This window comes from Eretmochelys imbricata, chromosome 3 (genome assembly GCF_965152235.1).
Source record: "Eretmochelys imbricata isolate rEreImb1 chromosome 3, rEreImb1.hap1, whole genome shotgun sequence".
Taxonomy (NCBI): Eukaryota; Metazoa; Chordata; order Testudines; family Cheloniidae; genus Eretmochelys; species Eretmochelys imbricata.
The window spans coordinates 48814786-48828457 of NC_135574.1; the positions used below are offsets into that span (position 1 = coordinate 48814786).

General features: G+C 43.1%; 1 protein-coding gene across 4 annotated transcripts in view; it reads left to right on the forward strand.

The window, feature by feature from the left end:
• The window catches only part of PRIM2 (DNA primase subunit 2), a 310312-nt gene extending 297479 nt beyond the window's left edge, over positions 1-12833 (forward strand). For all 4 annotated transcript variants that reach the window (XM_077812653.1, XM_077812657.1, XM_077812656.1 and 1 more), the window contains one exon: positions 12200-12833. In XM_077812653.1, coding sequence (XP_077668779.1) covers positions 12200-12427 — 228 coding nt within the window. In that variant the 3' untranslated portion in view covers positions 12428-12833. The remainder of the gene's footprint in view (positions 1-12199) is intronic.
• The last annotated feature ends 839 nt before the right edge of the window (positions 12834-13672 follow it).

Sequence of the window (13672 nt, forward strand, 5' to 3'; positions counted from 1 at the left end):
CAGGGTTGGAAGGGACCTCAGGAGATCATCTAGTCCAACCCCCTGCTCAAAGCAGGTTCAATCCCCAATTAAATCACCCCAGCCAGGGCTTTGTCAAGCCTGACCTTAAAAACTTCTAAGGAAGGAGATTCTACCACCTCCCTAGGTAACACATTCCAGTGTTTCACCACCCTCCTAGTGAAAAAGTTTTTCCTAATAGCCAACCTAAACCTCCCCCACTGCAACTTGAGACCAATACTCCTTGTCCTGTCCTCTTCTACCACTGAGAATAGAACCATCCTCTTTGGAACCACCTCTCAGGTAGTTGAAAGCAGCTATCAAATCCCACCTCATTCTTCTCTTCTGCAGACTAAACAATCCCAGTTCCCTCAGCCTCTCCTCATAAGTCATGTGTTCCAGACCCCTAATCATTTTTGTTGCCCTTCGCTGGACTCTCTCCAATTTATCCACATCCTTCTTGTAATGCGGGGCCCAAAACTGGACACAGTACTCCAGATGAGGCCTCACCAATGTCGAATAGAGGGGAACGATCACGTCTCTCTATCTGCTGGCAATGCCCCTACTTATACATCCCAAAATGCCATTGGCCTTCTTGGCAACAAGGGCACACTGTTGACTCATATCCAGCTTCTCGTCCACTGTAACCCCTAGGTCCTTTTCTGCAGAACTGCTGCCTAGCCACTCGGTCCCTAGTCTGTAGTGGTGCATGGGATTCTTCCGTCCTAAGTGCAGGACTCTGCACTTGTCTTTGTTGAACCTCATCAAATTTCTTTTGGCCCAATCCTCCAATTTGTCTAGGTCCCTTTGTATCCTATCCCTGCCCTCCAGCGTACCTATCACTCCTCCTAGTTTAGTATCCTCTGCAAACTTGCTGAGGGTGCAATCCACACCATCCTCCAGATCATTTATGAAGATATTGAACAAAACCGGCCCCAGGACCAACCCTTGGGGCACTCCACTTGATACCGGCTGCCAACTAGACATGGAGCCATTGATCACTACCCATTGAGCCCGACAATCTAGCCAACTTTCTACCCACCTTATAGTGCATTCATCCAGCCCATACTTCTTTAACTTGCTGACAAGAATACTGTGGGAGACCATGTCAAAAGCTTTGCTAAAGTCAAGAAACAATACATCCACTGCTTTCCCTTCATCCACAGAACCAGTAATCTCATCATAGAAGACGATTAGATTAGTCAGGCATGACCTTCCCTTGGTGAATCCATGCTGACTGTTCCTGATCACTTTCCTCTCGTGTAAGTGCTTCAGGATTGATTCCTTGAGGACCTGCTCCATGATTTTTCCAGGGACTGAGGTGAGACTGACTGGCCTGTAGTTCCAAGGATCCTCCTTCTTCCTTTTTTTAAAGATTGGCACTACATTAGCCTTTTTCCAGCCATCCGGGACTTCCCCCGTTCGCCACGAGTTTTCAAAGATAATGGCCAATGGCTCTGCAATCACAGCCGCCAATTCCTTTAGCACTCTCGGATGCAATGCGTCCGGCCCCATGGACTTGTGCACGTCCAGCTTTTCTAAATAGTACCTAACCACCTCTTTCTCCACAGAGGGCTGGCCACCTACTCCCCATGCTGTGATGCCCAGCGCAGCAGTCTGGGAGCTGACCTTGTTCGTGAAGACAGAGGCAAAAAAAGCATTGAGTACATTAGCTTTTTCCACATCCTCTGTCACTAGGTTGACTCCCTCATTCAGTAAGGGGCCCACACTTTCCTTGGCTTTCTTCTTGTTGCCAAAATACCTGAAGAAACCCTTCTTGTTACTCTTAACATCTCTTGCTAGCTGCAGCTCCAGGTGTGATTTGGCCCTCCTGATTTCATTCCTACATGCCCGAGCAATATTTTTATACTCTTCCCTGGTCATTTGTCCAGTCTTCCACTTCTTGTAAGCTTCTTTTTTATGTTTAAGATCCGCAAGGATTTCACCGTTAAGCCAAGCTGGTCGCCTGCCATATTTACTATTCTTTCGACACATCGGGATGGTTTGTCCCTGTAAACTCAATAGTTTACAGCCAGCCAGTAATACAGCCAGCTCTCCTGGACTCCTTTCCCCTTCATGTTATTCCCCCAGGGGATCCTACCCATCCGTTCCCTGACGGAGTCGAAGTCTGCTTTCCTGAAGTCCAGGGTCCGTATTCTGCTGCTTACCTTTCTTCCCTGTGTCAGGATCCTGAACTCAACCAACTCATGGTCACTGCCTCCCAGATTCCCATCCACTTTTGCTTCCCCCACTAATTCTTCCCGGTTTGTGAGCAGCAGGTCAAGAAAAGCTCCCCCCCTAGTTGGCTCCTCTAGCACTTGCACCAGGAAATTGTCCCCTACATTTTCCAAAAACTTCCTGGATTGTCTATGCACCGCTGTAGTGCTCTCCCAGCAGATATCAGGAAGATTAAAGTCGCCCGTGAGAACCAGGGTGTGCGATCTAGTAGCTTCTACGAGTTGCCGGAAGAAAGCCTCATCCACTTCATCCCCCTGGTCCGGTGGTCTATAGCAGACTCCCACCACTACATCACCCTTGTTGCTCACGCTTCTAAACTTAATCCAGAGACACTCAGGTTTTTCTGCAGTTTCATACCGGTGCTCTGAGCAGTCATGCTGCTTCCTTACATACAGTGCTACTCCCCCACCTTTTCTGCCCTGCCTGTCCTTCCTGAACAGTTTATAACCATCCATGACAGTACTCCAGTCATGTGAGTTATCCCACCAAGTCTCTGTTATTCCAATCACGTCATAATTCCTTGACATCACCAGGACCTCCAGTTCTCCCTGCTTGTTTCCAAGGCTTTGTGCATTTGTATATAGGCACTTGAGATAACCTGCTGATCGCCCCTCATTCTCAGTATGAGGTAGGAGCCCTCCCCTCACAGACGTTCCTGCCTGTGCTTCCTCCCGGTATCCCGCTTTCCCACTTACCTCGGGGTTTGGTCTCCTTCCCCCTGTGAACCTAGTTTAAAGCCCTCCTCACTAGGTTAGCCAGCCTGCTCGCAAAGATGCTCTTCCCTCTCTTTGTTAGGTGGAGCCCGTCTCTGCCCAGCACTCCTCCTTCATGGAACACCATCCCATGGTCAAAGAATCCAAAGCCTTCTCTCCAACGCCACCTGCGTAGCCATTCATTGACTTCCACGATTCGACGGTCCCTACCCCGGCCTTTTCCTTCCACGGGGAGGATGGACGAGAACACCACTTGCGCCTCAAACTCCTTTATCCTTCTTCCCAGAGCCACGTAGTCCGCAGTGATCTGCTCAAGGTCATTCTTGGCAGTATCATTGGTGCCCACGTGGAGAAGCAGGAAGGGGTAGCCTTAGGAAGGTATAGGGCCAGCCTTTGGGGTGAGCTGTATGGGTGGTCGCCCAGGAAGGCCCCCCGCAGAGGGTTTGCCTGATTCCCACCTGACCTGCCACGATGGAGGTGGCAGGCAGAGCAGCAGCGTCTGGAGTGGGGAGCAGGTACCTGAGCTGCAGGGGGGCAGTTGGACAACCAGCTGAGCCAGGTGACTCCTCCAGAGCAGGGATGGCCCTCCTTCCCCCTTGCTCCACTGCCGTGTGCAGCCACTGTTGCTCCTTTTTCTTCCCCTTCCCCTCCTCTCCCAGAGCCCCTGGCCACTCCAGACTGAGAGCATCCTCCTGTCTGCTGGAGGGAGGGGGGAGAGAAGGACTGATATCGGGGTGTCCCCCTGCCACCCCCACCATGTACCTAGTCTCCACTGAGCTGGGGTGACTGGACAGGGGGAATCTGTGTGTGCTGCTGTCAGAGATGAAATTAAGCCGGTATGGGCCAGTATGCCGTGCCGGACCGGCTTCCTCAGGCTGGCAATTTAAAAGGCCTGGGGCTCCCCTTAGCAGCCGGAGCTCTGGGCCCTTTAAATCGCCTCCTGAGCCCCGCTGGAAGGGGCAGGGATTGGGATGAAGGGGGCACAGTGCAGGCGTTAGGGGCACAGCAGAGGAGTGCAGGGGGCAGGAGTGAAGGGGGCACGGGGCAGGAGTTAGGGGCGCAGGAGGGGAATGCAGGGGTTGGGGTGAAGGTGGCACAGTGTACGGGTTAGTACGCATGAGGGGGCATAGGTTGGGAGTGAAGGGGTATAGGGATTAGTGGCGTGGAGGGGGAGCAGGCATAGGGGCAAAGGGGGCACAGTGCAGGGGTTAGGGGTGAGGAGCCCATGGGGAGCCAGGGGAAGAGGGGGAGCGCCATGCCCACAGGGGCCAGGAGCACCAAAATGCAAGTTCACCCAGGGTGCCATTTTCCCTAAGGCCAGCCCTGGGAAGGTATGTTAAACAGGGAGTTGGCACCCAGAGATAATGCCTAGCTTCTGGCAAGTAAGTTGAAGAACATGTGGAGATCCAGTGGGTGGATTCAAACATAGCATCCTGGTGAGTATCCAGCCAGGGCTGTAACATAGTAAGTAGGTGTTTCTCCTGTATTTATTGGATAGTATTCCTGAAAACAATACGAACACCCCTTGAGAGAGGATTCCTTAGTCTATGTCCTTTTGGCTGAGAATCCTAAACTGCTCCATCCTCCCTTCCATCAACCTCTTATTAGATGTTGAAAGTTGATCCTCCTCTTCAGGATAGTCTGCATAGAATTCTCAAATTAATACCACCAAGATTGTAGTAAAAACAATAGTAAGAATAGTGAGAGAAAATCAGACTAAAGCAAAACATAAAGTGTGCATTACTTACATGAAGTTTCACGTTACTAGAGTCCATCCAATCCTCAGCTCCCCCATTTTCCCTGTTCCTCTTTCTGGGAAGACTGTCAAAGAGTCAGAGTAGAGAAATAGACCTACAGGTGTCAGGTTTCTTGTGATATCATTATGTCCCTGAGGAAGTCCTTAGTTACACCATTCAAATTACTTTTGACATGCCTCATTTGTGATCTCATCCATAAAGATATTTACACAAATGCACTCCATATTTCCAATCCCAAACATTAAAAAAACCCATGAATCAGGGTGCCCCCCCAACTCATAAGATTTGCTTAAAATCATCAGATATTTAAAAAATAATTGATTGTGGGGGTTTTTTATTTGACTTCTAGTTTTTGAGTTCTCAGCAACCCTGGGGGGTGAGAAACTTATCTTTTAAATGAAAGCTGAAATTATCATGTAATCACCAGAATCTGGGAGCTGGAGCTTTAAGATAGCCAGCCAATATTGCAACACTTGTGATATATCATGAGTTGGCAACACTAGGCCATTATTTCTTATTAAATCTCCAGTGCATGTATCTAAAATCTATTTGGGATTGTATTCCCTTCCTTGGATAAATAGTTTGTAGTTACTATTTCTTTCCTATATTACTTTACAAGGTAGGAGTCTGAAGATGTAAACCCACAATAGTTGTCTCACAGCCCCAATTTATATATTATATATATTCCCTCTCCAAAGCTGTGTACTCTTTGTTCTAGCCTAAGGACCATGCTTTTGCAGCTTACTGTTTGCAGAAGTCCAGCTTATTATTTATCTCTAATGAGAGACTTTATATTTTCTTATAATTTCTTCTTCATTTTAATTCTACTATGTTGCAAACAGACTGAAAAAGTATTGCCAAAGGCCCTAAAACAAGGGAAAGAACTATTTAGGTAAGTAAGAGTCAAGTTTTATGTCCCCAGACAACAGGGAAGCTGTCGTTGGTCTGAGACATCAGGCACAGGAGAACCGAGCCTATTAAGGGAAGGGTGACAGAGGAGCTGAATAGGACTGGAGCAAAGAGAACTGAGCTGCCTCATAATAAGACAATAAAAAGGGGGTTAATAGATCATTAGCGCTCAGCTGCTGCTCAGAAGGTATGGGATTAGGCTTATTCAATATCAGCCCCAAAAGTAATGGGTGGATACCAGGCAGAAGTGAACTCTTCTAGTTATTAGAGGCAAAACTGTACAAAAATCAGATATCTGCATCCAAAAAAGGTGTTCATAATTTTTATTAATAGGGCTGACATCTGTAGGGGTCCTACATCCTGCCATTCTTCATCCGTATTCCTATCAAATATCTTGTCCCCTGGCCACTGCCTCCCTCCCTTTCTGTGGCTATATGCCCTCCATCCCTACACCAAAGCTCTCTGCTCTTAGCCACAACCCCTCCATTTCTCCTCTCCTTTCCCTTCCCCACATCATCTCACTACTGCCTCCTCCCACTTCTACTCCTCCTCACCCTCTAGCTCCTGTAAATACTCCCCTTTCTCATTAGTCATCCCTCTCTGTTCCAATCAGGTTGCTTCCTCATTTTCCTCCTGTCATAAAAATAAAGGGAAGGGTAACCACCTGTCTGTATACAGTACTATAAAATCCCTCCTGGACAGAGGCACAAAAACCTCTTACTAGTAAGGTGTTAAGAAGCTCAAGTAACCTGGCTGGCATCTGACCAAAAGGACCAATAAGGGGACAAGATACTTTCAAATCTAGGGAGGGAAAAAGGCTTTGTCTGTTCCGTGTGTCTTTTGCCAGAGACAGAACAAGAAAGCAAGCACTCCAACTCCTTAGTATTTAGCAAAGAAATACATTAGATTATCTTTTGTTTTGACTTGTGATTTTCTCTGTGCTGAGAGGAAGATGTATTCCTAGTTTTTCTTTTTGTAACTTTAAGGTTTTGCCTAGAGGGAAATTCTCTGTGTGTTGAATCTAATTGCCCTGTGAGATTATCTCCCATTCTAATTTCACAGAGGTGCTTCTTTTACTTTTTTTCTTTCTAATAAAGTTCTGTTTTTTTAAAGAATCTGATTGGGTTTTTTTAGTATCCTAAAAAAACCAAGGCTGGTCTGGGCTCAGCTTGTTTATTCTCAAGCCTCCCCAGGAAAGTGGGGTGTAGGGCTTGGGGGGGATATTTTGGGGGAATAGGACTCCAAGTTGTCCTTTCCCTGATTCCTTGTTAAATTACTTGGTGGTGGTAGCGTTTACCTAATCCAACGTACAAGGGAGAATTTGTGCATTGGGGAAGTTTTAACCTAAGCTGGTAGAAATAAGCTTTGGAGGTCTTTCATGTGGGTCCCCACATCTGTACCCTAAAGTTCAGAGTCGGGAGGGAACCCTGACACCTCCACAATGCCTGGAGTACCAACAGTGGGAACACTGAGAGCATAGATGAGACAGTCTCCTAGCTCTCAGTTTCTGTAGCCAGTGCCACAGTGGCTCTAGCAACCAGGAGAACAAACCAGGAGTAGGAAAAGTCCTACTCAGCACCTATAGCCTAGGGATGGAACATGCCCAGTGAAGAAATAATCTTCAGAGAATTTAGCTGCCAGACTCTAACAAGCCTCTACTGAGCATGCTGTCAATTTTTCAGAGGCTTGTAATTTGGCTAAATTTGAGCAGATTATTTGGATACTAGGATTTTTACTTGAATTTGAAATAAATTATTTCATATTCTCGTTTATGACTTACCATTTTAGACTGTTGTTGGCAGTGGTTTTTGATTCATATTTAGGGCCCTATAAAATTCATGGTTGTGAAAAATGTATTACGGACCATGAAATCTGGTCTTCCCCGTGAAATCTGGACTTTTGTATACTTTTGCCCTATACTATACAGATTTCACAGAGGAGACCAGTGTTTCTCAAACTAGGGGTCTCAACCCAAAAGAGGGTTTGGGGCAGAGGGGTCGCAGTATTGCCACCTTTACTTCTGCGCTGCCTTCAGAGCTGGGTTGTTGGAGATCAGCGGAGAGTGGCTGGCTGCCCAGCTCTGAAGGCAGTGCCAGAGTCCGCAGCAGTGCAAAAGTAAAGGTGGCAAAACCATACCATGACATCCTTATTTCTGTGCTGCTGCTGGCGGTGGTGTCGCCTTCAGAAATGGGCTCCCATCCAACAGCTGCAGAAATTCCTGCAGCCGGGGGAGGTTACTGAAGGTGGGTCTGCCCTGGGAGTGGCCCCTGCAGGGGAAGAGGAAGTCCCATCCCTCACCAGTACAGCCAGGACCAGCATCTGAAGCCATGAAATTTATGATTTTTAAAATCCCATGACTGAGAAATTGACCAAAATTAACTGTGAATTTGGTAGGGCCTTATTTATATGAAAGGAAGTGCAAGTGAGTCAGTCATACAAAATATACAAGACTGAAAATGAGAAACCATAGCAAAGTAGCAGAATGCAAAGAAATGCCTTTACACAATCACCATAGAAATAATATTTAATTCAAATATTGGGAGAAGCATATTTCCTTACCAAAGAAATTAGAGGTCTGAGCTGCATGTGGACAAGCTGTACTAATTTTAAAGAAAAACCACACTGATTAATGAATTAATCAACTATTAATTATTGATAGATTATAGGCAGCCTATCATAGTGCCAGTTGTATAAAAATGATGGTTGCTTTGAAATCAGATTGCATGCCAAAATTCAAGAGCAGTCTAAATAAACATATTTTAAGGGCTCAGTTTAGCATGTAGATAAATAATAAAGTGGCTAACACATCTTGAACAAGAATTAAATTAAATTAATTAATGCCTACCTCATTTGCATGAGTGATGCTTCTTCAGCAATTGGTACTACAGCAGTTTATTTCTAAATCAGTGTCTTTTTTGAAAAAACATTATTCTTGAGTATTTATAAATATTTACTATTCTTGCCTGATGCCATAAAATCTTTGTGAGTATAACTGTTTAGTGAACTTTCTAGTACAGAACGTTTTAGATCTGTATAGTTACAGTACGTGATGTTAAAAATGTAAGCAAAAATATATTTTATTATAATTATAGAGATAACTGTCATCTTTGTTATAACTTGCCAGATATTGATGTTTTAATATTACTACATTTCTAATTTTATTTAACCACCTCGGTTCACTACTTTATTTGGAAAATGAATGTCACTATCCTCTTGCTTATTTAAAGCAGGGAGGGTGAAGAATGTATGTTTGCTTTTCATTGTCCTTTGTGATCAAATCTCATTTCAGTGAAAGTTTTTTGAAAATGAACCACAGCTAATTGATACCATTTGCTGTAACACTATGATTGTTCCATATGGCTTTTTTTGTAATACCAGCTGCCTGGTTATCAGCTGTCATTGGAAACCACTTGATTAAAACCTAAAGATCATAGAGGTGCAACACTGTTGCCTCACTTCCTTTCAAAACCACATTTGCTACAGTAGAAATATGAGACCAATGTTTGCGTGAAGGTCAATGTGAGGAAAATATGTTGAATTCAAGGAAATGTTTGATATCATCTATTAGATGAAATAAACAGATTTGTTTAAAGTAAAATGCCCTTCACTCTGGCTCAATATAGATTATAAGTTCATCTTTTCTTTACAGTACATCATGTACAGTTTTATTTTTCCTTATATGCTGAATTAATTGCATCTGTAAATGAAACTGATAAACTTGCTGAAGAAATTCAATTTCAGTCTATTACTGGTTGGTTAACTTCTGAAGACACAAAGAACCTTTAAGGAAGAATTATTGGTACAAGTTTTAAAAGTTTCAAATGACTAGATTACTGACAAAATAAATATTTTTCGTAAAGTAACACAGTCTGACTAAACACACAAAGCAAGGAGACGTAAATATGTGCTCCTGTTTTTTTATTTGTGGATCAAAGAAGCCATTAATTTCTCAGATTAATTTTTGTGCCATCAGAGCAGTATATTATTATGCAGAAAAATCCTTGTGGAAATTTATTTTTGGGGAAATAGACTGAGAAGAAGCAGTAAAAATGTAATAGAGCAGAAGTGCAGAATTTCCTTCAGCTGATGAAGTTCTAGAAAGACTCAGCAGTACCCTTCAACTTTAAAATGGGGGAGAAGTTTGTGGAGACTACTTTTAAGATTTTAAAAGCTGACTACAAGTTTCAGTTGAATTTAATGGGAGTTGTGTGAGTAAATTCCAAAGTCATCTTTGAAAATTTCAGTCTCATCTTGCAGCTTCATTTTGATACAAGCAGATGCTTCATAGATTGTTCTAATTTTTTATGAAAGAAGAAAAAGGAGTTACTATCCAGAAAAACAAACTGAGATTCTATGGATAAAATAAGAAGGCTAGTAAAGAGATTTGGGTTGAGTGGCCTTCAATATGATGAGACACTCAGTTCCATAGTTCTCTCTTCAGACCCTTCTGGCGTAGGCTGGCTAAGAGTCACCCACGTAATACAGAGAATGGGGAAAATAGCCAGAAGAAATATCAGAGATTAATCAGACCTCCAAATTAGGGGAGAGGTGGGTATGTCCCCTACTTGTTCCTAAGCCCTGGTCTACAGTGGGGCGGGGGTGTGTGTGGATTGATCTAAGTTACGTAGTTGAAGTCGACGTACTTAGATCGACTTACCGTGCTGTCTTCACTGCGATGAGTCGACTGCTACCTCTCCCCCATCGACTCTGCCTGTGCCTCTCCCCCATCGACTCTGCCTGTGCCTCTCATGGCGCTGGAGTACAGAAGTTGATGGGAAAGTGCTTGGGGGTTGATTTATCGCGTCTAGACTAGACACGATAAATCAATCCCCCGCTGGATCGATTGCTGCCCACTGATCTGGCGGGCAGTGAAGACGTACCCTAAGATTTTCAACCTGAGAGTCCTATTGGAATCCCAATTGCTCCTACATACTGAGGCTGTTGCACTTGCTAATACTGCTTTTCATCATATATTTAGCAAGGAGGTTGTGACCTTTTCTTTCTTATGCAGGACCTCACTGCAGTTATCCATTCTTTTCTCTCATCAAGGCTAGATTATTATAATACAGTCTAATTTAAAACCTTTCAAAACTCGGTACTAGTACAGAATGTGACTGCACTTATTCTGCAATGTTTCATGCAAAGAGCAAATTACATCAGTGTTACATGATTGCATTGGTTTTGGGTTGACTTATAGATGAGCTGTAAAGTGTTGATTTTGACCTATAAAGTCCTAAATAATTTTTTCTCATATGATATTGTGGCATTTGCCTCAACATCCTCTTCCTAGTACAAAAAGGGAGGATATTGGCAGCCAAGAATTCCCAGTTGGTGGCTCTTAGCTTTAGAATTTTCCCTCCTACCTTGGTTCACCAGATCCCAAAGTTGATGACCTTTTTAACTGTTCTCCCTGGTTTTTCTGTGGCTTGTGGGAAAATGATGGTGGGGTGAAAAGGTGAATGCTGGGGAAAACTTGACTAAGAGCTCCTTTTAAAAGACTATCTGGCTTTTTGGTAGATGTTTGAAGCTTGTAAGCACCTGAAAAGAGGGATAGGGGTTATAAGTGATGTTGTGAAATGGATACGGCTGAGTAGCTTGCTTTTAAGATGGTGAAAGGCCCATAGAGGAAGATTATTTTTAATGTTTTAATGTTAATGATAACTGTTTAACTGTTTTTCATATTGTGTAAATGACTAGAGAATTTACTAATAGGAACAATTACAAACCAAAATACATCATTATAGTAGTTGAATGAAGAGACATGCCTGACTTTAAAAAGCAATTAAAAATAAAATAGAATGCACATTACAGTAGTTTCTCTTCATTCTTCCCAACTAATCAGAAGCCCACGTGCTGTTTGGTGTGGGACAGGGGCCCATTGGGATTCCATGGAGCTGGATCACACATGTCCTTGCAGCTTAGCCCCGTGCCAGTAGAGCACAGAGAAGATTGGGCCATGGGCTTTCTGCCTCAGCCTGCTGCCTTGTTGAATATAAATCACGTCAGTGGTCAACATCAATAAAGGGCTGCTGTGAGAGTACAGACAGAGGTGGATCTACTGTTTTACCCATGGTCTCACATTTGTATTGACAGCCAATCCAGATTTGTTTCATGAAACTTTGTCCTTACTGCTGTTCCCTTCTGGCCCATTCACCCTAAACTAGTCTGGAGCCCACCCCCAAAATTGAGAAAAAAATGGATGTAAAGAGTAGGATGGGTTCACCTGGTGAAGTTGTAACAACCTGTGTAGTTTCCACACTTATGTTACTTTGCATGTTTTATTGATATTTATATGTAGTTCCTGCAACATTACAAGAAAGACAATGTTAAAATAATATATTTAATAATAATATTAAAACAATCATGTTTTATTCCTAAAATATAGGAGGAGGTTTGTGTTGCACTTAGATCCTTGGCATGATAGTATTGAATCAGACAAGTATCAGCAAAGTGATTTCCCCTACACCCATTTTCTTAAAAGCTAAACTACTTAAATGGCTAATGCTACTGAATGAGTTCATCTGTTTAAAATTCATCTTTTGAAATACCATGTAATAATTCCTTTTCCTTTCCTTCTGTGTACAGGTTGATGATATTGGGTTTTCTTTGAATCATCCCAATCAATATTTTGCAGAGAGTCAGAAGCTACTAAGTGGTGGTAGAGAAGTGAAGAAAGAACCAAGTGAACCAGAAAGCTCCCAGCAAAAACTGAGTAGTCAGAAAAGAACAAATTCATGTTCCATTCCCACTTCTTCAAACACAGAAGCAGATACAGAACTGGAGGGACTGGATGCATATTTCACTGAGGACTGAGAAGCTTTGTTGCTTATTTTTCTACCCTTCGTTACTTCCCTATAATTTTAGCAACATTTTCCCTCACAGTAAGAGAGTAAGCACCTGGCTTTCTGGATAGCTTGGGCCTGTAACGCTCTAAGTTGGCTGATGAAAGGAAAGAAGAGATACATACATTGTAATTATATCCAGTACTTTTCCTTGTAGATAGAGCACATCAGTTCCAAAGTGCAGTCAATTTTTAACTGCTTGGGGCATGGGAACCAAAAGTTAGTTCCTAAATCTGAATGATATTGCAGTTTCTGTGACTTGTTCTGCTTGTTTCTGTGCTCATAAGCATTTTGTGTGTAACCCATCTTCCCACCTTATACTCATTTTTATATAGCTTTCTCTTCACTTTTTTTCTTAATAAACATATGTTGAAATGTAAAAATTTGTGATATTTTCTTGTTCATTTACACTTCTAGAGTGATGCAAGCTGCCTAAATCATATTTACAGATATATCTTTTTTAAGGAATATTATTTCTTGGGACATGGGGAATACCTCCAATTAGTAGTATTTATTTACAGTCTGTGGTTTGGTGGTTAAGGACTCAGATCATTATAAAAATTCTGATCTTTCTATCTAAAGTATGCATGTGACCTTCGTTACCATCTGAGCAACTTACAGTCTTTTAAAGTTGTATTCTCACAGCTGTACTTTTACAAACTGGGAGTACAATTATCCCAGTTTCATAGATATGGAACTGTGGCACAAAGAGACTAAGAACCAGATTTTTAAAGGTATTTGGGTACTGTTTCAGTCAGTGGTGCAAAGCCTAAGTGATTTAGGTGGTTAAATCTCATTTTCAAAAGTGGCATAGGCACTTAGAAGCCTCAGTCTCATTAAATTTCAATCAGACTTAGGATTCTAATTGCCTATGTCATTTCTGAAAACCAAACTTAGCAGTAGGAGTCACTTGACCTTGCAACACTGAGGGCTGGTCTACACTAATGCTGTAAGTTGATCTATTTACGCTAGTTCAGTTATGTAAATTACGTAACTGAAGTAGACATAACTTTGGTTGACTTACAGTAGTGTCTGCACCACACTGTGTCAATGGGAGACGCTCTCCTGTCGACATAGCTTCTGCCTCTCGAGGAGGTGGAGTACAGATGTCAATGGGAGAGCGCTCTTCCATCGACTTAGTGTGTCTTCACCAGACCCGCTAAATCGACACTGCTGCATCGATCACAGCAGTGCTGATTTAGCCGGTAGTATAGAC